The 23,318-nt window shown below is 41.9% G+C and overlaps 1 protein-coding gene across 7 annotated transcripts in view; it reads left to right on the top strand.

Annotated features, from left to right (window-relative positions):
* SUSD1 (sushi domain containing 1) overlaps window positions 1-23,318 on the top strand; it is a 213,353-nt gene that overhangs the window by 24,629 nt on the left and 165,406 nt on the right. For all 7 annotated transcript variants that reach the window (XR_013336457.1, XR_013336458.1, XR_013336461.1 and 4 more), the window contains exons 5-7: window positions 3,784-3,963; window positions 15,071-15,168; window positions 16,448-16,634. Coding sequence is in view for 1 of the 7 variants with exons in the window: in XM_077769870.1 (XP_077625996.1) it covers window positions 3,784-3,963; window positions 15,071-15,168; window positions 16,448-16,634 (465 nt within the window). In the remaining 6 variants the exon portion in view is untranslated. The remainder of the gene's footprint in view (window positions 1-3,783; window positions 3,964-15,070; window positions 15,169-16,447; window positions 16,635-23,318) is intronic.

Here is a 23,318-nt window from a genome sequence, read left to right as displayed (position 1 = left end):
ATCTCTGGTGAAGGGGAGAGGCTGTGAGGCTCCAGCAGGGTGTTTTTCCAAAGCCCCATAGGCAATTCAGATGTACAGCTGCTGTTTAGAACTATGTGTTTAATCCAAGCCATGTTAGAATCTTCTCTAAATATCTCTTGCCAAGAGACCCTCCAACTCAAGTAGCTATCATATGGGAACTCAGAGTCATGGGCCCAGATTGCCTACCATGGGGCACCTCCTTGAGTCACTAAACCTTAGTCCCTAGAGACCAAGCTATTGATGTCTCATCAACTTCCAAATTATTATTTTTCATATTTTTTATTTAAAAAATTTTTAACATTATTTGTTTATTTTTAGAGAGAAATAGAGAAAGAGAGTGAGAGAGAGAGAGAGCATGAGCAGGGAAGGGGTAGATAGGGAGGGGGAGAGAGAGAATCCCAAGCAGGCTCTGTACTGTCAAACTCACAAACTGCAGAGATCATGACCTGAGCTGAAACAGAGTCAGATACTCAACTGACCGAGCTACCCAGGCGCCCCATGTTTTTGGTATTAGTTTTTAAAAATCTTGTATTCCTAACAAAAGCCATCCTTGGTCGTGTCCAAGGATGGAAGGCAGTTTAGTTATCTTCTGTATTCTTATACCTTTAGAATCTGTGCTTCTCCCTTAATCCGATTATCTATTGGTGGGTTCCTTCCCACCCTCTCCAATGTGCTGTTTAGAATTCCAGTTTCAAGGTCCGTAAACCTGCATAAACCTATACCCTCAATGTCTTCATTGCTGTTCCCTCTGTTTCCTGCTGTAACTGAACCCTGGTTTTAACTGGAAGATATTTTAGACGTCAACAATGACTGGGCAGCCTAATGAAACATTAACCACCTGTTTGGTTGGCTGCTCATGTACACACAAATATACTCATGTCTTGGAGTGTTTTGGGGCTGGTTGGTATGTCTAAAGGTTTGATGCTGGGGAAAACATGAGGAGGGCCAAGAAGTCTTGTGTCTGGTAAACATGTATGAAAAGGGAACTAATCCCTGTGAGCAAATACAGGATTTGTGAGGTAGGCAGGGTTAGAGGATTTGTGAAATGACCACCTGGTTCTGGTCCCATAACTGCTCATGATTTGAATCTGCATGGACCAGGGACTAACCCCTTTTTGAAAATCTCGGAACCAAATGGCTGGCCGGGTGGGTTGATCTGTTGTATTGAAGTTCTTATGATAACTTCAGTGACAACAGATGAAAGCTTGCTCTGGGAGGCCTCCCTCAGGGAAATAACCCTGGGGTTCGGCAACAGACTGAGAGCCCACAATGGGAAGGAGTTGAGTGCAATTCCCTGAAATCTACTTCTTCTCTATCTGAAGTTCGTTTAAGAGAGGCCACCTATTTCTAAGGCCAAGAATGGTCGATGGAGAGTTGGGAACAGAGCATACCATTTTCTCTATCTTGAGTGCTTTATCTCAATAAATGCACTTATATTTTAAAATCCTGCATGTCAAGAGTGCTTAATTTTCTTGGCTTTCTACAGACTGTGGAGAAAACTAAAAAGCAGAATGAATGCTAAAATTTGTACGTATTTTTTTCTTCTGTACTTAGGTATAACTGGGGTTGTTGGTTGCATTTGGGATTATTATGACCTCCTTATTTTATATTTATTATGCTTTCTTGAATAAAATTATATCTATGAACTCCCCATAACTACATGAGAAACTTAGCATGTTCATTTCTTCCCTTTGCCTCATTGCAAAGAGTTTTTGAAATAATTTGGAATTTTACTTTCAAATTATTAATTTTTTTACATTGTTCAACTTTATTTAAAAAAATTTTAATGTTTATTTTTGAGAGAGTGCGAGCCAGGGAGGGGCAGAGAGAGACGGAGACAGAATCTGAAGCAGGCTCCAGGCTTTGAGCTGTCAGCACAGAGCCCAATGCAGGGCTTGAACTCACAAACTGTGAGATCATGACAGGAGCTGAAGTCAGACGCTTAACTGACTGAGCCACCCAGGCACCCCTGCATTGTTCCACTTTTTTTTTTAAGCTGATTTATTTTGAGAGAGAGCGTGAGCTGGGGAAGGGCAGAGAGAGGGAGAGAGGGAATTCCAAGCAGGCTCCGCACTGCCAGTGCGGAGTCTCAAACTCAGAGATCATGAGATCATGACCTGAGCCAAAACTGAGAGCTGGATGCTCCACTGACATTGTTCAGCTTCTGTTTGTAGAATCCTTTACCACTTGCTGTATCAGGCTCTACGGTAACATCTAAGTGATTATGGAGACTTATCTCCTCCTGACTCTGTTGCTTCCTAGTGTTCCTTCTAAAACCTGCTGTCTTCTTTTCTTAGGATATTTATTCTGACTTTTTGTTGTCGTTGGAATGGAGGGGTTCCCCCCCCATAAAAGATACATGTATGGATTTTTTAAAATTGTAAAATATCTGAACATGACTTTCTTTTACATGAGGTAGAGTTTGGCTGAGTCTAAAATGGTAACATCAAAATCTGTTTACTTCAGATAGTTTCTGTAAATATTCTAGTGTCTTCTAGTAGTTAGAGTTGCAGGGAAGAAATTTCATATCAACTTTGTAATTTCTGGTCTGTCTTCCACTATGCAGCTGATTGGTTTTTCTTTGAAAGATACTTATAAATTGAATGTTTAGACTATGTATTCTTTCCCTATTAATTTGCTTTACAAAGTTCAAAGATTTTTTATATTTTTTTTTATATATATTATATATATATTTCATTTTCTATTCCATTGGCAAGAAAACTACAATTGCATTATTATCTGTTTTGGAGTTCATTATCTGATGATACATAGTAAAAGGTACTTGAAAATCTTAATAATTAAGAGAATACAGGGATAGGGGCACCTGGGTGGCTCAGTCGGTTAAGCGTCTGACTTCAGCTCAGGTCATGATCTCACGGTTCGTGGGTTTGAACTCCGCGTAGGGCTCTGTGCTGACAGCTAGCTCAGAGCCTGGAGCCTGTTTCGAATTCTGTGTCTCCCTCTCTCTCTGACCTTCCCCTACTCATGCTGTCTCTCTTTCAGAAATAAATAAAACATAAAAAAAAAAAGAATACAGGGATAGATTATTTCACTGGCCAAGAAATTCTTCATAATCTAAATAGTCTATAAATTTTTTTAATGTTTTATTTTTGAGAGAGAGAAAGAGAACAAGAGGGGTAGAGGCGGAGAGAGGGGGAGACACAGAATCCTAAGCAGGCTCCAGGCTCCGAGCTGTCAGCAGAGAGCCCAACACAGGGCTCAAACTCTTGAACCACAAGATCATGACTTGAGGCAAAGTCGGACATTTAACGGACTGAGCCACCCAGGCACCCCTAATTGGAACATTTTCTATGTATGCATGTTTGTAAATTTCATTAAAGTTAGGCATATCAATTTTCTCTACTTCTGAACAGTCTTATTTTGTATGTCTGCAACTGGGTTATTTGATGGGCTTCATGTTTTCTCTTTCCCCAGATGAGTAGACTCTATCATTACTAAATGTTTCTTTTTTAAAAACAAATTTTTTAATGTTTATTTTTGTTTGAGAGAGACAGTGTACAAGTGGGGGATGGGCAGAGAGAGAGGGAGACAAGAATTTGAAGCAGGCTCCAGGCTCTGAGCTGTCAGCACAGAGCCGGATGTGGGGCTTGAACCTATGAACTGTGAGATCATGACTGAGCCAGAGTTGGACACTCAACTGACTGAGCCACCCAGGTGCCCCTAAATGTTCATGTCTAAAATATGAATTATAAGGATAACAGTTGGGGGTCCTAACTGGTGCTGTGCTACTTCCCATTGCAGAGATCAACTGTGGCCATCCTCCAGAAGTGCCTCATGCGGTTCTGGTGGGGAATCACAGCTCCAGGCTGGGCGGTGTGGCTCACTACATCTGTCAAGAGGGCTTTGAAAGTCCTGGAGGAAAGATTACTTCCGTCTGCACAGAGGAAGGCACTTGGAGAGAAAGTACTTTGACATGCACAGGTACAGACTCCATTCCGTGGGGCTTCTGTTTTCTGGAAGCAAACAGCTGGCAGAAAGGTGGGACCTGGAGCCATCATTCCCCTGTGTTCTGTGCCCAGCTGTGCCATGTACCCTAGTGGGCACCTGGCTTTAGGTTTGTCAGCTGAATCCTAAAATTTAGAGGGTGGATTGGGAAAATAAGTTGGATAGAAAATTTTGTGCATCCATCTTTTGAAACTCACCTTAAATCACAGTGAGTTCTGTCTCCTCTACTTGGCTGGCTGAGAAATTTTCTCATGAACCATTTTCTCTGTGGGGGCTTACTCAAGAGTCCTGTTTAGCACATGTTGACAGCTTTTCAGAGAATAGGTGGTATAATAGACAAAGAGGTTTTTTATGTTTATTTTTAATTTTAAAAAATTAATTTATTTTTTGAGAGAGCGAGCAGAGGAGGGGCAGAGGGGGAGAGAGAGAGAGAGAGAGAGAGAGAGAGACTCCCAAGCAGGCTGTACTCTGTCAGTACAGAGCCCAAAGTGGGACTCAAGCTTATGAACCATGAGATCACGACCTGAGCCAAAATCAATTGTTGGTCACTTAACTAAGCCATCCAGGTGCCCTTATGTTTAAATTTTCAGCTGTGGTAAAACACACACAACATGAAATTTAGCACCTTGACCATGTTTGAATGTTAGGTGAATTCACATTGCTGTGTAGCCAGTCTCCAGATCCTTTTCAGCCTGCAGATCTGAACCTCTAGATGCATTAAGAACCCCCACTTCCTCCTCCCCACAGCACCAGCATTTTACTTTCTGTTTCTGTGGATTTGACTGATTTAGATACCTCATATACGCAGAACATGTAGTGTTTGTCCTTCTGTGCCCGGCTTCCTTCTCTTAGCATAATGTTCTGCAGGTTCATCTATGTTGTTGTAAATGGTAGGATTTCCTTCTTTTTAAAGGCTAAATAATAATTCATCGTGTGTATTTACCACATTTTGTTTATCAGTTCATCCATTGGTGGGCACTTGTGTTGCTTCCACCTTTTGGCTATTTGAGCAAGGATATACAGACTCTTTGAGACTCTGCTTTCGATTCTTGGGGACATGTACCCAAAAATGGAATTACTGGTGAAAAGGGGTTCTGTGACATCAGTTCTAACTGCAGCAGTGCTGTATATTGGTTGTGTGTTATCAGCTAAGGTGTTATTTGCTCACATCCTCAGTTTCTTCATCTATAAAAGGGGGGAAATAAACTCTCCTCTTCCTACTTCAAATAGCTATTGAGAGAGAATCAGATGAGATAATCTTTGGGGAACATGTGAAAAGTTTAAAGCACCATGTATATGTTAGGTCTTTTACTGACATTATTAGCCTTTCTTGAAGATGGTCATCTCCTGAATCAGAAGTAGGTACTTCCACATGCTTTATTTCCCACCTCTGCCTTCAAGAAACAAGGTGGGAGAAGGCAGTGACTCTTACTATTTGTGTTTCAGTGCGTGTGACAAATGATTGTCACATAGCATTGAATGGCTCTGGGAATGTGTTTCTAGCTGTTGACTTGCTTGGCTCTAATGACAAATCTCCAAAGAGTGAAATCTCAAGATAGCGTTGGTCTGGGTCTCTGGTCTGACTTGCAGCAGAACTGTGGTTGAATGTCTTGGGTCTTGCCAGTCCAAGTTTTCCATAGGAACATCTAGCCAGAGCAAGCAAATCGTGTGGATTGCGGGTGATTGTCCATAGAGCAATGATTTGTAGCCATTTTGGGGATAGGAATTTGGTGAAATCTGTCACATCAATTTAACAGGTATCTATTTAAGATACACTATGTGTGAACTAGACACTTTCTTAGAATTTAGGAGGCAGCGGGTTAAACAGATTTTTCTCCAAAGAAATGCACATATACATATACATACAATGGTTTACAAGCTCAGGATGTTCATGAACTTCTGAAGTTCTTGGATAAAGCGCTCCTGGAGTAGATGAAGAACTCAGTTTTGCTGCCAGAGCCATCCGTGCCAGGCAGTTCCCACATCAGGTCATCTCTACCACAAATGCAAGATGATGTGGGCTAGAGGCTGCAGTCAGAGAAACAAAGAAGGGTAGATGTGGATGAGAACCGAGAGATCTGGTGCAGCCTGTTCTTACAGAGTTCTCATTGACTTCCCCTCCTTGGACAGAGAAGCAAGGACGGACCTGTAACTAACACCCGGGACCCCAAAGTCCCAGTCTAATCAGGGAAATTGAGAAGAGCTAATGCCATATTGGACCAGACTGATGGTCATTCCACCCTCTTATTGCATCTCTAATAGCACTTAAAAAAATTTTTTTTTAATGTTTATTTATATTTGAGAGAGACAGAGAGAGACAGAGAGCAAGCAGGGGAGGGACAGAGTATCTGAAGCAGGCTCCAGGCTCCGAGCTGTCAGCACAAGGCTCCATGCGGGATGCAGACCTATGGACTGTGAGATCAAGACCTGAGCTGAAGTTGGACACTTAACCGACTGAACCACCCAGGCGCCCCTAACAGCACTTTTTTTTAAAGTTTATTTATTTATTTTGAGAGAGAGAGAGCAAACAAGCAGGAGAGAGATTGAGAGAGAGGGAGAGAGAATCCCAAGCAGGCTACGCACTGTCAGCGTGGAGCCTGATGTGGGACTTGAACTCGTGAACTGCGAGATCATGACCTGAGCTGAAATCAAGAGGCCGACTCTTAACTGACCAAACCACCCAAGCACCCCCTCTGCAGCACTTCTAAGAATTATTTGAAGGATGTGAGGCAGCTGTCCCATGGGGTGCTGAATTAAACATTTGGGGAAATGTTCCTGGCCCTGAGCTACCTCTGGAATCACTTTTGGAGAGAGCTGGGCATGGCTTCTGGACCCTCAGCCGTTTGCTTCACTGCTCATACTGCTCTGCCTCCACCGTCCAGAGTTCAGTGGGGATATAAGGATTAGTCACTACTTGAAAAACCAGTGGATCTGCATGGGGCATAGTAAGCTATTAATTAGCTGATGCTTATAGAGCACTTTGAAGAACAAACATGTTATGTAACTGCTAATCATAATTACCGTCCTTAGCCTGCCACCTTTCACAGAGTCCGTGGCTCCAGCTGCAGCTGTTTCCTTGGGTTTATGCAAGCTTTGATTTAAGGGGAGAAAAGGCATTTTCCCTGAGAGCTGTGATCTTTCTGTGAGGAGGCCTCTGTGCCCTCAATCAAGATTGGCAGCTGAATTCAATTTCCGCAGATAAAGGGGGTGATTTGCATGCTGATGAATTCACGGTGTAGTGCTCACGATCTGGGTGGGTAGGTAGGAGAGGCTTCTGGAAATGTAGTGAGAAACGCTCATTACCATGGCTTTTGCCCAGCTGAACCCCTTTCTTCCTTCTTTTTGCTGTTTTTCACCCATTTCTTCACACCTCTCCTTCTGTACCAATTCCCTCTGTATTTTGTGTCCACTTTTGGGTCTTCCATCTTCTACTTTTCTGCCTAACCTCGGAATGCCTTCTCCCTCTGCTCTCTGTTTTCATCCTGTTTACCCCTCTTTTTATGCTTGAATGTTTCCTCCCAAGTTGGGTGGAGTAATTTATTTTCACTTTACCTGGGTACTTTTTAGTTAAAAATATTTTTGGATGCCCTGTTTCTTTGGATTAGCAGCATGGATCAGTATGTGTTTTTAATGCAGTGCGGACTCCGGAAAGGTAGTGGGTCTTTTTTTTTTTCTTTTTTCTTTTTCCTTTAAGGCCAGTTTGGACTGGCACCTCCAGACAGCTGAGAATTAGGCAACCATTTTAGTGTCTGGAAAAACCCCAGGTGGAAGCTTGATGTTTAGTGGGTTGGTTTACCTCAAGATCAAAGAGGCTGATTCATTCTTGATAAGACCATCCCTGGCTTTCATTCTGTTCAGGTCATTTGGCTTTTCATGTTTAGAATCTGAGTTAATAATTATAAAGTAGATGCTTGCTCACGCCATGCTCTTAAAAGGGTAATATCTCTGTTGAAACACAGACTGTTTATCTTCTGGGATCTGTTCTGAGCCCCCTAACCTGCTCAGACCCTGAGTCCTTCAGGCCTCTTGTTAGCTTCTGCCCCTGTGTCTTGTCATTGATCTTCCTTTTCAGCCTAGTGAGTGCTCACTTGAAGCTCTAATGCAATTACGGAGAAGAAAGATGGAAAAGAAAGGTCAGCTGGAATAAATGGACACATTTATATAAATAGCCTCATGGCTGGGATTTGTTTGAATATGTGTATGATGTTTGGACTGTCAGGCATTATAGCTGCCGTTGACTGTGTGCTGACTTAGATGCCCAGGGCTCTGCTAAGGGTCTTAGTGCTTGGTTTCATTTTGTCCTCAGGAAAACCCTATAAAGTAAGTATTGTTATATTTCATTTTGTAGATGAGTCCTCTGAGACTCATAAAAGTTAAGCAACTTTCACAGGGTCATTCAGTAACTAGTAAATGACAGAGACAGGATTTGAACTCATATCTGAAAGCCTGGAAATCCCGTAATCTCTCTCCTACCAGTGTTTCCCAAGCTTGAATTATTTGCATACCCCATTAAGTGTTTGCTATAGCAAAAGTATTATTTAATACATTTCTTTTAAAGGGCACCTGGGTGGCTCAGGTGGTTAAGCGTCCGACTTTGGCTCAGGTCATTATCTCCGGTTGATGGGTTCGAGCCCTGCGTCAGGTTCTGTGCTGACAGCTAAGAGTCTGGAGCCTGCTTTGGATTCTGTGTCTACCTCTCTCTCTCTGACTCTCCCCTGCTCATGCTGTCTCTCTCTCTCTCAGAAATAAATAAAAACATTAAAAAAATAAATTTCTTTTAAAAACCTTCTATTTAAAAATATAAAGTATAATTTAAATTTATTTATTTATAGTTTTTTAAATGCTTATTTATTTTTGAGACAGAGAAAGAGAAAGACAGAGCATGAGTGGGGCAGGGGCAGAGAAAGAGGGAGACACAGAATCTGAAGCAGGCTCCAGGCTCTGAGCTGTCGGCACAGAACCTGACACGGGGCTTGAACTCACAGGCTGTGAGATCACGACCTAAGCTGAAGTAGGACACTTAACCGACTGAGCCACTCAGTTGCCCCATTATAATTTAAATTTATTGATTAAAGAAACTTTGTGGTACATGCGATATTATGAGTCGGATGACTATTTGTATTTTTTCTAATATATACACCGAAGTCAATGCAAGCAAACATATAAATTTATTCATATGCCACAAGAAAATCATCCTGAGGTGTACAGTGCATTTAGGAAAGCACTACCCTAAGCCATGCTACTTCTACCTATTTTATGTGACTTAAAAGAAGGAAAAGAAATATCATAGAACTCTTTTTTTTTTTTTTTTTTTTTAAATTTCTAGGAGAGAGAGAGAGACAGCATGAGCAGGGGAGGGTCAGAGAGAGAGGGAGTCACAGACTCTGAAACAGGCTCCAGGCTCTGAGCTGGCAGTCAGCACAGAGCCCGACGCAGGGCTCGAACCCACGAACCGCGAGATCATGACCTAAGTGAAAGTCGGACGCTTAACCGACTAAGCCACCCAGGCGCCCCAAAATATCATAGAACTCTTACAGCCAAGTATGTACTTACTCAAAGTAGTCACTTTGACTTCAGTGATGCTGCCATTATCAAAATGTGTCTGTTTGCTAAGCTCTGCTTGGGAATTGCCTTCGGAGGCAGTTTATGAGTCCTAGTAGAAGATCAGTCATTTACCTTTTGAAATCAGATACTGGTTTTGACTAGAAGTGACTCTGAGCTTGATCATCTGCTTGGGTCACCTGAATTTACTCTCTGTGACCTTTTACTGTTTCCAAAAATAGAGAAAAAGGATATAAAATTGGAAACCAAGAGAGTATGCTGGGTCAGTCCCTGCCCACACTGAGGCCTCTGAAGGGATAGTCTGTGCCCACTGTCTCTGCCCCTCCCCTGCTACTTCTCTGCTCAGCCTCCTGAAAGTGGATCAGGCGTCCAGTGCCCTCACTCCACGGTGGTTCTCTCACCAAGGTCCACGAGTGGCCACCTGTCAAATCCGTGTTCTAGTTACAATCCTCGTTCCTCTTGACCTTTCCACAACCTTTACCATTGTTAATCAGACATCTGTACATTCATTTATCCACTCAGTGAATCAACCACATAATAAATGTTTAAAAAAATCCAACAGGGGCGCCTGGGTGGCTTAGTCGGTTAAGCGTCCGACTTTCATTTAGGTCATGATCTCGCGGTTCGTGGGTTCGAGCCCCGCATCGGGCTCTGTGCTGACTGCCAGCTCAGAGCCTGGAGCCTGTTTCAGTCTGTGACTCCCTCTCTCTCTGACCCTCCTCTGCTCACGCTCTCTCTCTCTCTAGAAATAAATAAAAACCTTAAAAAAAAAATTAAAAAAAAAAATCCAACATAGTCTATTAGGTTGTGGGGATAGAGAGATTAACCGGGTCTTTGCCATCATGGAGCTTGCCTTCAGGAGAGATAGACATTAAATAACCAATGACAAAATTATTTGGTTACAAATGTGGTACATACTGCAGAGAAATACTGCATGCTAGTAGAATACTCACACACACACACACAACACACACATCCATGCATGCACCACATACAGAATACAAATAAGACCAAAGGTACTTTATTACCCACTGAAGCTCTGGTTCCCCAAATCTAGTGAAGAGTTCAATTGGATGGTGTGGCAGTGTCCCCCCCCTTTTTTAAGCCAGAGAGGCCTAAGTGTCCTATAACTGGACAGATAAAAGCCTGCTCTACCTGCCTCTACCCGAAGTCAAACCTTGGATCTCATCATGACACTGTGGGCACTCTGTCAGGGGACAAAGAACCATATGAGAGAAGAAAGAAATTCCCTGGTGCTGTGTTGATCTGCTCCAGGTCCTTCTTGGGCTGGAGGTGAGGAGGTTGTGAGGAATTGGTGGGAAGGAAGGGAGATAACTTTCGAGGAAGTGGACACTCCTTCAGGTCTTCCTTNCCCTATGCACCCCCCTGCCCCCCCGCCAGCCTCCTCCTCCCTCTCTTCTGCTCTTTCTCCTAGAGGTTCCTCATGGGCTCCATGTTTCCCAGCATTCAGCTTTTGGGCTGATCTTGTCCTTCCTGGACGTTCCACCTGCACCTACAGCTCCGGGACCATCCACACATGGCTGACTTTCAAGATTAGTTTCTCACCTGGATATTCTGCAGATAGCTCCTATCTAGCATGTTCTAAACACAATTGTGTCTTTTTCTCACCAACCTGGCGTAGTTTTCCCTCTGTTTCTCAGGAGAACAATAAAAGGCAATCCATTCAGACTGTCAAGCTCAATGACTGGCAGTCAGCCTAGACTCCTGCCTGTCCTTATTGCTCACCTCCTAGTGCCTCTCCTTCAGAGGTGTCTCAGGGCTTTAAACACAGGGCTCTGGGACCATCCCTTCCCCTTCTTTGCTGAATAACTTCTTCAGTGTCTTGGCTCCTGGCTTTGGAGTCTGGCAGGCCTACTTTTGAATACTGACTTGATGGCTTACAACCCATATGACCTCTGGCAGGTTACTTAACTTCTCTAAGTCTCATGTTTATAAAATGGACACAGTAATATCAAGCTCATGGGCTTATTTTAAATTAATTCTTAATATAGTTTTAAAAAAAGTTTAATATTTGATTTTTTTTTTCAGAGAGAGAGAGAGACAGAGCATGACCAGGGGAGGGTTAGAGAGAGAGGGAGACACAGAATCTGAAGCAGGCTCTAGGCTCCAAGTTGTGAGCATAGAACCTGACCCGGGACTCGAACCTCTGAATTGCGAGATCATGACCTGAGCTGAAGTCAGATGCTTAACTGACAGAGCCACCCAGATGCCCCTAATTCTTAATATATTTTTTCCAGTTTTATTGAGAAATAATTGACCTATATCACTTAAACTATAAGTTTAAGGCGTACACCGTGATAGTTTGACTCACATATATTGTGAAATGATTATCATGGGGTTATTTTGAAGATGAAATAAATGACACTTTTAAAGCACAATACATACTATTAGGCCCAAAGTATAACTCAATAAATGTTCACTGTTGCTTCTTATGACTGCTATTAAAATGAGATCTTTTTTGTGAGTTTATTTATTTATTATTGAGGGAGAGAAAGAGACAGAGAGAGAGAAAGAAAGAATAAACAGGAGAGGGGTAGAGAGACGGACAGACAGAGTCCTAAGCAGGGTCTGCACTATTAGCACAGAGCTGGACGTGGAGCTCGAACTCAACGAACTGTGAAATTATGATCTGAGCTGAAGCTAGACACTTAACTAACTGAGCCACCCAGGCACTCCAAATGAGAGCTAGTCTTTAAAGAAAATCTATCAGTGTTTGACATATTTTAATTGCTGAGTAAAGAGTGTCCTGTTCTTAGAACCCCAGCTTTACTCCAGAGCTTTTTTGTCTACTTCAAAAAACACCAGAATCATCTTTCTAAAAAAACAGTCCATTATTTTCCTGCTTTTAGCTAGCCATTGCTCATGGGAGTAAGTCTGTACTTCGTCTGGTTGGCAGGGTGGTGCCCAGTCTGCCTGTCTCCCTCTACAGCCTCATTTCCTGTCTTTCGTCCTTCTCAGCACCTTGCACTTCTCTGTTGCTCACTACCGTGAATATGCCACACCCTCCTACAGCTCTAGACCTGCTCTAGACCTTCTCTTTGCTCTGGTGTCTTCCCACACACTCCCGCCCCACTTTAGCCATTCGTCCCTTAACGCCATGCCCTCCCCAAAGCCGGCCTCCCCAGGTCTTCCAGTGAGAGTGGATGGCTTCTTGCTCTATACCCCGTGGTACTTGTGTGTGACTTTGTTCCAAGATTTATTGAGTCGTAATTTATCTGCTTATATGTCTGTTCCCTCCGTTAGACCGCACACACATTCCCGAGGGAAGGACATGTGTTCTGACCATTGTCACAGCCCAGTGTCTGGCATGGGAGAATTCATCATTCAGTGAATGGTGAATAAAGAACCTTGGAGCCAGTTCCAAAGAGAACTTCAAGAAATGTTTTCAGTTATCAGTACTGTTAAAATGAGGGCATCACTTTTAAAAAGGCAGCATTAATGTGGATGTTTAATACCTGATGTGTTTATAAAGAGGTCTTTCCACCTGGGGACACCTGAAGGGAAAAGCAAGCACATTTCCTTAATCGGCTCCTAGGGATGAAGTATCTGACATCCTGTAATCAGATCTCCGTCTCATCCGTGCAAGAGAGCACGGCATAGGCAGGAGGCAGATGGCAATTTTGAGATGTCATTTGTTGTTGTCATAGTGAATGAGCAGAAGGGAAGGACAAGGAAGGAAACTTTCATGTCTCCTTTCTCATCTCTGTTTGATAGCAAGGGGGTCGCGAGTGGGAAGGAAATCTGCCTCCCTGGCGGTCAGAGAGAAGGCAAGGGGTGGGGTGTTGCCTTTTCCTACCGACCAGGTGGTGAGCTGGTGTCAGAGTGATGTGTGAGTGAGCAGGGTAGTCCGGTGCTCCAGGGCCTTTGAAGGGTGATGGGGAGGGAAGGGGCCGAGAGTATTTGGGGCTTGTTCAAGCTGAGAAAAGACTGGCACCAACGTCATCTTCATGCTCCTCGGTGGGGAGAACAGATAGGATCTTTACATCTATTAGGGTACTCAGGTCCACAACCAGAATATTTCATTGATTTCATTTTATCTGTGCTCTGGGAGAAGCATTGATGTAGACCCAGGAAAGCTTTAGACAGCCATAGGGGATCCTCTGGGGTCTCACCAGGAATTTGTCTGTTTTCCAATCTCTGCCTGTATTCTCACTTACTGACAGCTGCCCTGGGCTTACCCGAGACCCAGTAATGCTGCTGAGGGGATGATTTAGTAAAGATGTAAAATCTTCTTTGGCAAGAGATCATCCATAGACCACGGTCTAACTGTGGCATTGGTTCTGAGTACGGGGGAAATGAGTCAATCCTACAGGTACCCAAGATACAGGCTAGGCTCTCTTCCCATGTTCGAGGCTCAGAAAGGAGAGACAGGGGATGAGATGAGGGGAAGCATCTTCTGAGATGGGGAATTATCTTTTTCACCCTTCTTCTTCTTTTTTTATGTTCATTCACTTTTAGGGGGGCACAAATGGGAGAGGGGCAGAGAGAGAGGGAGACACAGAATCTGAACCAGGCTCCAGGCTCCGAGCTGTTGGCACAGAGCCAGATACAGGGTTTGAACCTACGAACTGTGAGATTATGACCAAAGCTCAAGTTGGACACTTAACCCACTGAGCCACCCAGGCACCCCTTTCTCACCCTTCTTGATGGGAATCTTACCTTGGGTTTCCCAGAAAACAGAGCCTGTGGCACAGGGCTTATATTTATTACACAGTGGGGAATGACACCCTGGGAAGCAGAGGTGAGGGGTAAGGTGAGTAAAGCAGGGGAGGAGAGAGAGCCAATACAATCTGTTGGAAACTGTGTTACCTCAGAACCAATGCCCTCTTACAGTTTCCCACATTGGCAAATTTATTACATGAAATACACACAATATTCAAGCAGAACAACTTGAAGAAATCTATGGCTTTCCAATAAATCAGAATTAAATAGCTTCAGTTAGAGAAGTCCCAGAAATATCCAGGGACCTTGTGGAGAATTTATTTAGTTTACCCCATGCTGCTGCTGAGGAATGGCCCTGTGTGTGGCGATACATGTCATTCCCTTGTTGGGAAACAGCAGTGACCTGGAAATAAAAGCGCTGTGTCAGCCAGGTGGGATGAGGAAGCCGGAAACAGATCTTACCTGTTTGGCTGCAGGGAAGATTCAGGGCTCGGCTCTGGGCCTCTCCATCCCACATGAGTGGAACTCCAGTGGCATCCAGTGGCCTGCCAGGCCAATCACAGGTTGGAATTCTTACCCATCTTACCCAAAAGTGGGTATCCATCTTTTCTTTTCCTTCAAGTCAGGTAATGGGCCAGGCCCATCCTTGATGAAGATAAATTGGGTGATTGGCCAGGGACAGCTCGAATTGCCCGATTTGGCTTCTGAATCAGAACATGAATGGCGATTAGCAGAGATGTCAGCCGCACAGACGAACTACTTCCATCATGATTGCCATTAGGATTTTTCCAGAGCCCCTTGATGCATTTTGTGAGTGGACTCTCTTTTTCTGTTTTAGAAATAATTACAGAAATTAATGATGTATCAGTGTTTAATAACAGCTGTGTGAGGTGGCAAATAAACCGAGGCAGCACAGTCTCCAAGATTATCTACGTGGTAAGTAAAATGATCAACGTTTTCCTGCCAGGGCAGAAATGCTATCCAACAGGAACATGACTTGGGGGGACTTCCTTCTCTAACGGCTTCTCAATCTAATAGTCTGATTGTCCTTTTAAAAAGTGATCAGGGGGTGCCTGGGTGGCTTAGTTGGTTGAACATCTGACTTCGGCTCAGGTCATGACCTCACATCACAGTTTGTGAGTTCGAGCCCCGCATCGGGCTCTGTGCTGACAGCTCAGAGCCTGGACCTGCTTTGGATTCTGTGTCTCCCTCTCTCTCTGTCCTTTCCCTGTTCATGCTTGCTCACTCTCTCTCTCAAAAATAAATAAAAATTTTTAAAAAGTGATCAGAATTTTTAAGACAATCTGGTGTATTTTATTTTACATTCTGTGTTTAATATATTTGTCATTCAACAGAGTGTCTGTGTGGGGGATATGTTTATATTTGGCATCATCACCATTGCATGTTTCCAAGCACTTGTATTTCCCTCCCCCAGAGGGGGCCTGGAAGCATCTGCTGACTCAGCGACAGGATGCTATGAGTGGCTCTCAGGTTGTGACTGCCTCCTTGATGGCTGGTCATTCGTGTCCTTTTATGTTACTTCTTAGGGTTTATTGGTTACTGCACTGATGAGACCTCATCATCAGGTACCTGATAGCAGAAGCTCACCCCGTTCATCTCCCCTGGGTGCGCCGTGCAATAGGGGGATGGGTTCAGCACGACAAAGTCTCTCTCGGTTGTTTTCTTATTTTTTAATTTTAATTTTTATTTATTTATTTTTTTTAAGATGTTTCTTTTTTTTTTTAAATGTTTTATTTATTTCTAGGAGAGAGAGAGAGACAGCGTGAGCAGGGGAGGGTCAGAGAGAGAGGGGGTCACAGACTGAAACAGACTCCAGGCTCTGAGCTAGCTGTCAGCACAGAGCCCGACGCGGGGCTCGAACCCACGAACCACGAGATCATGACCTAAGCGAAAGTCGGATGCTTAACCGACTAAGCCACCCAGGCACCCCAACTTATTTTTTAATTTTTAAAAAAATGTTTATTTATTTTTGAGAGAGAGAGAGGCACAGAGAGAGAGGGAGACACAGAATCTGAAGCAGGCTCCAGGCTCTGAGCTGTCAGCACAGAGTGCGATGTGGGGGTCAAACTCACAAACCACGAGATCATGACCTGAGCTGAAGTCAGATGCTTGACCGACTGAGCCCCCCGGGTGCCCCTCTCTGTTATTTTAACCAGAGTCATGGTGAGTTCTTTTTTTTTTCTCTCTCCCAAAGATATACATAAAAGGACAACAGTTACACCCTGTGGAATCAGTTCACGAGGAGACCGTCAACCTGACCACAGACAGCAGGACCCCAGAAGTGTGCCTGCATCTGTACCCAGGCACCAACTACACCGTGAGCATTTCTACTGCTCTTCCCGCACGCTCCGTGCCCGCCATCATTGGGTTCCAGACAGCTGGTAGGTGGAGGTGAAGTCTCATTGCCTCCTAGAAAATGCCAAGCACAGGATGTAGGGAAATGTACCTCAGAGTCAACTGGGCATGAGAGTTCCCAGTTACTTTCTGAGATTTGTAGCCAGAACGATGCTGTTTCTCCAGGGGTCAGAACGAGCGCAAGCCTAGCAGGAGAGATTCCTATCCTACTGATGCACTGATGTATTGTTTCTCAGCTGGGTCCCTGGTTGAAATGGAAGATAATAAGGCATTTAAAAGAGGAGAACATTCGGTGATAGTGCAGCCAATTCCCAATTATCCAAGGCACTGGAGAGTAGCCATGTGGCTTATCTTTGGTAGGAAATGCCAAGATCATCATTTCTTACTCTTGGCCATGAGAGAGGAGGAGCCAGGGAGGGTGACCCAGCAGCTTTCCGTTTAGGTAGGAAACTGACCCCAGGACTGGTGAGGGGAATCAAGTTGACAGTGAGCCAGTGGATAAGGAAAGGCAGCCGTAGGATGCAGGAAGGGAGATACTAAGTGAGAAGAGAAGTGGACTCCCAGTTCCTGGGAAGTGACATGGATTTGGCAGAAATAATCGAATAGTCTGCCGATTTTAACAATAGAAAGCCAAATATGAAATTACACAGATTAGGTTCCTAGGGTCCTTATATATAAAAAAAACCCCAAAATCTTTCTTTCTAAATAAATAATATGCAGGGAAAGATGTTATAGAATTAATATGATAACCAGAGAATCTTGTTCAAAATTAATGATAAACTCTGCTGTGGGTTTATTGGGAATATGTCTTCTTGGGCACCTGGTGGCTCAGTTGGTTGAGCATCCAGTTTTGGCTCAGGTTGTGAGCTTGAGCCCCACATTGGGCTGTCTACTGTCAGCACAGAGCCCGTTTCAGATCCTCTCCCTCTCACTCTGCCCCTCCCCCTCTTTCTCAAAAATAAATAAACGTTTAAAAAGAAAGGGTGTGTGTCATCGTCTTTTTAAATAAGTTTTAAATTTTAATCCAGTGCAGTTAGCATACAGTGTTATATGAGTTTCAGGTATATGATATAGTGATTCAGCAATTTTCTAATTACTCAGTGCTCTTCACAGTAAGTGTATTCTTTTTTTTTTTTTTCAGTTTTATTTATTTTTGGAAGGGTTCAGAGAGAGAGGGACAGACAATCCAAAGTGGGCTCTGCTTTGACAGCAGTGAGCCTCCACACTGACAGCAGTGATCTGATATGGGGCTTGAACTCACGAACCATAATATCATGACCTGAGCTGCAGTCAGCCACTTAACCAACTGAGCCACCCAGATGCCCCATGATAAGTGTACACTCAGTAGCTTTCACCTCTTTCATCCCACTTCCCTCCCCTCTGGTAACCATCAGTTTGTTTCTATAGTTAAGAGTCTGTTCTTGGTTTCTCTCTCTCTCTCTCTCATTCTCTTTTTCCCCTTTGCTTATTTGTTTTGTTTCTTAATTTCTACATATGAGTGAGATCATCCAGTATTTGTCTTTTTCTGACTTATTTCACTTGGCGTTATACTCTCTAACTTCTAACTCCATCCATGTCATTGCAAATGGCAAGATTTCATTCTTTTTTATGGCTGGATAGTATTCCTCTGTGTGTGTGTATGTGTGTGTTCACACATGTGCCGCATCTTCTTTATCCATTCATCAATCGGGCTGCTTCCATATCTTGGCCATTGTAAATAATGTTGCAATAAACATAGGGTTGCATGTATCCCTTTGAATTGGTGTTTCTGTATTTTTTGGGTAAAATACCCAATGATGTGATTACTGGATCATAGGGTAGTTCCATTTTTAACTTTTTGAGGAAACTCCATAGTGTTTTCCATAGTGGCTGCATCAGTTTATGTTCTTAACCAACAGTGCACGAGGTTTTCTTTTTCTCCACATCCTCAGTAATACTTGTTTTTGTTGGTTTGTTGGTATTAGCTGCTCTGACAGATGTGAGGTGATGTGTCATTGTGGTTTTGATTTGTATTTCCCTGGTGATGAATGATGGTGATGAGTGATGTTTCATCTGTTGCCCCTCTGTATGTCTTCTTAGAAGAAATGTCTGTTAATGTCTTCTGCCCCTTTTTATTTTTTTTAATATATTTTAAAATATTTTTATTTATTTCTAGGAGAGAGAGAGAGACAGCGTGAGCAGGGGAGGGTCAGAGAGAGAGGGAGATACAGACTCTGAAACAGGCTCCAGGCTCCGAGCTGGCAGTCAGCACAGAGCCCGACGTGGGGCTCGAACCCACAAACTGCGAGATCATGACCTAAGCAAAAGTCGGACGCTTAACTGACTAAGCCACACAGGCGCCCGTCTTCTGCCCCTTTTTAAATTGGGTTATTTATTTTTCGGGTGTTGAGTTGCATCAGTTCTTTATATATTTTGGATACTAACTCTTTATTGGTGTGTCATTTGCAGATATCTTGTCCCATTCTGTTGGTTACCTTTTAGTTTGGTTGATTGTTTGCTTCACTGTGCAGAAGATTTTCATTTTGATGTAATCCCAGTAGTTTATTTTGTTTTTGTTTCCCTTGCCTCAGAAGACATATCTAGAAAAACGCTGCTATGGCCGATGTCAGAGAAATTACTGATTATGCTTTCTTAGAGGATTTTTGTGGTTTCAATCTCACATTTAGGTCTTTAATCCATTTTGAGTTTATTTTTGTGAATGTTGAAGGAGAGTGGTCCATTTTCATTCTTTTGCATGTTGCTGTCCAGTTTTCCCAATAGCATTTGTTGAATAGACTTTTTCCCACTGCATATTGTTTCCTGCTTTGTCAAAGATTAATTAATCATATAATTATGGACTTATTTCTGGGTTTTCTGTTCTGTTCCATTGATCTGTATGCCTGTTTTTGTGCCAACACCATACTATTTTGATCACTGTAGCTTTGTAATAAAACTTGGAGTCTGGAATCATGATGCCTCCAGTATTGTATTTCTTTTTCAAGATTTCTTTGGCTCTTTGAGGTCTCTTATGGTTCCATACACATTTTAGGATTGTTTGTTCTAATTCTGTAAAAAATGCTGTTGGTATTTTGATAGAGGTTACATTAAATCTGTAGATTGCTTTGGGTAGTACAGACATTTTAACAATGTTCTTTTTTTTAAGTTTATTTATTTTGAGAGAGAGAGAGCAAGCAGGAGCAGAGGATGGACAGAGAGAGAGGGAGAGAATCTCAGGCTTTGCACTATCAGCTCAAAGCCTGACACAGGGCTCAATCCCATGAACTGGGAGATCATGACCTGGAGCCAAAATCAAAAGTCAGTGCTTAACTGACTGCACCACCCAGGCACCCAATATTTATTCCTTTAATCCATGAGCATGGAATGTCTTTCCATTTATTTGTGTTATCTTCAATTTTTTCGTCAATGTTTTATAGTTTTCAGAGTATAAATCTTTCACCTCTTTGGTTATGTTTATTCCTAGGTATTTTATTGTTTTTAATGGAGTTGTAAATAGAATTGTTTTCTTAATTTGCCTTTCTGTGGCTGCTTCATTATTGGTGCAACAGATTTCTGTACATTGATTTTTTCATTCTGTGACTTTGCTGAATTTATCAGTTCTAGTAGTTTTTTGGTGGAGTTTTTAGGGTTTTCTATATATAGTATCATGTCATCTGTAAAGAGTGAAAATTTTACTTCTTTGTTACGAAGTCGGATGTCTTTTATTTATTTCTATTGTCTGATTGTTGTGGCTAGGACTTCCAGTACTATGTTGAATAAAAGTGTTGAGAGTGGACATCCTTGTCTTCTTCCTGACCATAGGGGAAAAGCTCTCAATGTTTCCCCATTAAGGATGATGTTAGCTGTGGCTTTTTCATACATGGTTTGCATTATGTTGAGGTATGTTCCTTCTAAACCTACTTCACTGAGGTGTGTTTTTTTTTTTATTATCGTGAGTAGTACTTTGTCAAATGCTTTTTCTGCATCTATTGAAATGATCATATGGTTCTTATCCTTTCTCTTATTGATGTGATGTATCACACTGATTGATTTGCGAATACTGAGCCACTCTTGCATCCAAGGAATAAATCCCACTTGTTTGTGGTAAATGGTTTTTTAAAATTCATTGTTTGATTCAGTTTGCTGGTATTTTCTTGAGGGTTTTTTCATCCATGTCCATCAGAGATACTGACCTGTAGTTCTCTTTCTTTTGTGGTGTCTTTATCTGGCTTTGGTATCAAGATGGTACTGGCCTAATAGAATGAATTTGGAAATTTTCCTTCCTCTTCTATTTTTTTGGAATAGTTTGAGAAAAATGGGTATTAACTCCTCTTTAAATGTTGAGTAGAATTCGCCTGTGAAGCCATCTAGTCCTGGACTTTTGTTTGTTGTGAGTTTTTAAAGATTGCTGATTTGATTTCTTTAAAAAATATTTTTTAATGTTTATTTATTTTTGAGAGAGAGAGAGCGGAAACAGGGAAGGAGCAGAGAGAGAGAGAGGGAGACACAGAATCTGAAGCTGGCTCCTGGCTCTGAGCTGTCAGCATAGAGCCTGATGCGGATCTTGAACTCACAAACCACGAGATCATGACTTGAGCTGTAGTCGGATGCTTAACTGACTGAGCCCCCCAGGTGTCCCCCAGGTGCCCCAGATTACTGATTAAATTTCTTGGCTTGTTATTGATCTGTTCAAATTTTCTATTTATTCCTGTTTCAGTTTTGGTAGATTATTTTTCTAGGTTGTCCAATTTATTGACATCTAGTTTTCTGTGTATATATTCAGACATATTTTCTGTGTAAAAAAATATAATATTTTCTTACAAGAGTTTGTATTTCTGTGGTGTTGATTGTTATTTCTCCTCTCTCATTTGTGATTTTGTTTTTTGAGTCCTCTCTCTCTCTCTCGCTCTCTCTCTCGATGGGTCTGGCTATAGGTTTATCAATTTTGTTGATCTTTACAAAGAACCAGCTCTTGGTTTCATTGTTCTGTTCTATTGTGTTTTGGTTTCTATATAACTTATTTCTAGTTAATCTTTATTACTTCCTTCCTTCTGCTGGGTTTAGGTTTTGTTTGTTCTTTTTTTAGCACCTTTAGGTGGTAGGTTGTTTATGTGAGATTTTTCTTGCTTCCTGAGGTAGGACTGTATTATTATAACCTTGCCTTTTAGAATTGCTTTCCTGCATCCCAAAGATTTTGGATCATTATGTTTTCATTTTCATTTATTTTCATGTAATTTTTTTCCTTCTTTGATTTCTTAGTTGACCCATTCATTGTTCAGTAGCATATTATTTAACCTCCATGTATTTGCATTCTTTCCGATTTTTTTTTTTTTTTGGTGGTTGATTTCTCATTTCATAGCGCTCTGGTCAGAAAAGATGCATGGTACGACTTTGATCATTTTGAATTTGTTGAGACTTGTTTTATGGCCTATTATGTGGTCTATTTTGGAGAATGTTCCATGTGCACTTGCAAAGAATGTGAATTGTACTGTTTTAGGATGGAATATTTTGAATATATCTGTTAAATCCGTCTGTTCCAGTATGTCATTCAAAGCCACTGTTTCCTTGTTGGTTTTCTGTATGAATGATCCGTCCATTGATGTAAGTGGGATGTTAAAGTCCCCTCCTATTATTGTCTTACTATCGATTAGTTCCTTTATGTTTTTTTATTAACTGCTTCATGTATTGAGTCCTTTCATGTTGGGTGCATAAATATTTACAATTGATATATCATCTTGTTGGATTGTCTTCTTTATTATTACATAGTGTCCTACTTTGTCTCTTTTTACAGTCTTTGTTTTAAAGTCTATTTTTCCAATTTAAGTATTGCTACCTCAGCTTTCTTTTGATATCTATTTGTGTGATAGATATTTCTCTACCCCTTGCTTTCAATCTGCAAGTGTCCATAAGTCTGAAATGAGTCTCTTGTGGGCAGCATATAGATGGGTCTTGTTTTTTAATCTCTTCTGTCACCCTATGTCTATTGATGGGAGCATTTAGTCCATTTGCATTCAAAGTAATTAGATAGATATGTATTTACTGACACTTTTCACTTGTTTTACAACTGTGTTTTTATGTGTTTTGTTTTGTTTTGTTTTAGTTTTTCTGGGGAATAGGTCTTGTTGAAAAGACTTCAAAGTCATGTGTCATCATTCAGTCAGAATGACAGCTTGCTGTTCAGTGTCAGCTGTTTTTATTAATACCCAGTTACCTCTACAAGGTAATTTCTCCCCAAGAAAAGGATGGTCTTTAGGGTCAGACAGACCTGTTTTGCATTTTAACTCTGCATTGAAGAGTTAGGTGACCATGACTGGGTATTTAAATGTCTCCAGATCTCTTTCCCCTGCCTGAAATTTTTAGTGGAATTGGATTAAATTTGCAAGTTAATCTAGTGAGAACTGGGTTATATGGAGTTATCCCAACTGGGAAAAATTACATTTCTACATTTGCTCAGTATTACTTAAGTTTTATCTTTTCTGCTCATATATGCACTGTTGTAAAGATTTGCCATTCTCTTCCTTTAGATCCTGCACATTTGGTGATCTGATCTCATTATAAGTTTTATGCTAGTTCTCTTAAAATGAATTGGGAAGTCTCCCATATTTTTTATGCTCTAGAAAAGTTTGTATCACTTTGGAATTTTGCCTTCCTCTGAAGTTGGGCACATTTTCTCTTAAGATCACTAGGTTTTACCCCTTTGGGGAGATAATTCTTTGATAATTTTCTTAATTTCT

Source organism: Crocuta crocuta, unplaced genomic scaffold, assembly GCF_008692635.1.
Source record: "Crocuta crocuta isolate KB4526 unplaced genomic scaffold, BGI_CrCroc_1.0 scaffold95, whole genome shotgun sequence".
In the NCBI taxonomy this organism is placed as follows: Eukaryota; Metazoa; Chordata; class Mammalia; order Carnivora; family Hyaenidae; genus Crocuta; species Crocuta crocuta.
The sequence above is the reverse complement of the archived record's forward strand: the minus strand, read 5'-3'. Positions and strand labels throughout refer to the sequence as shown.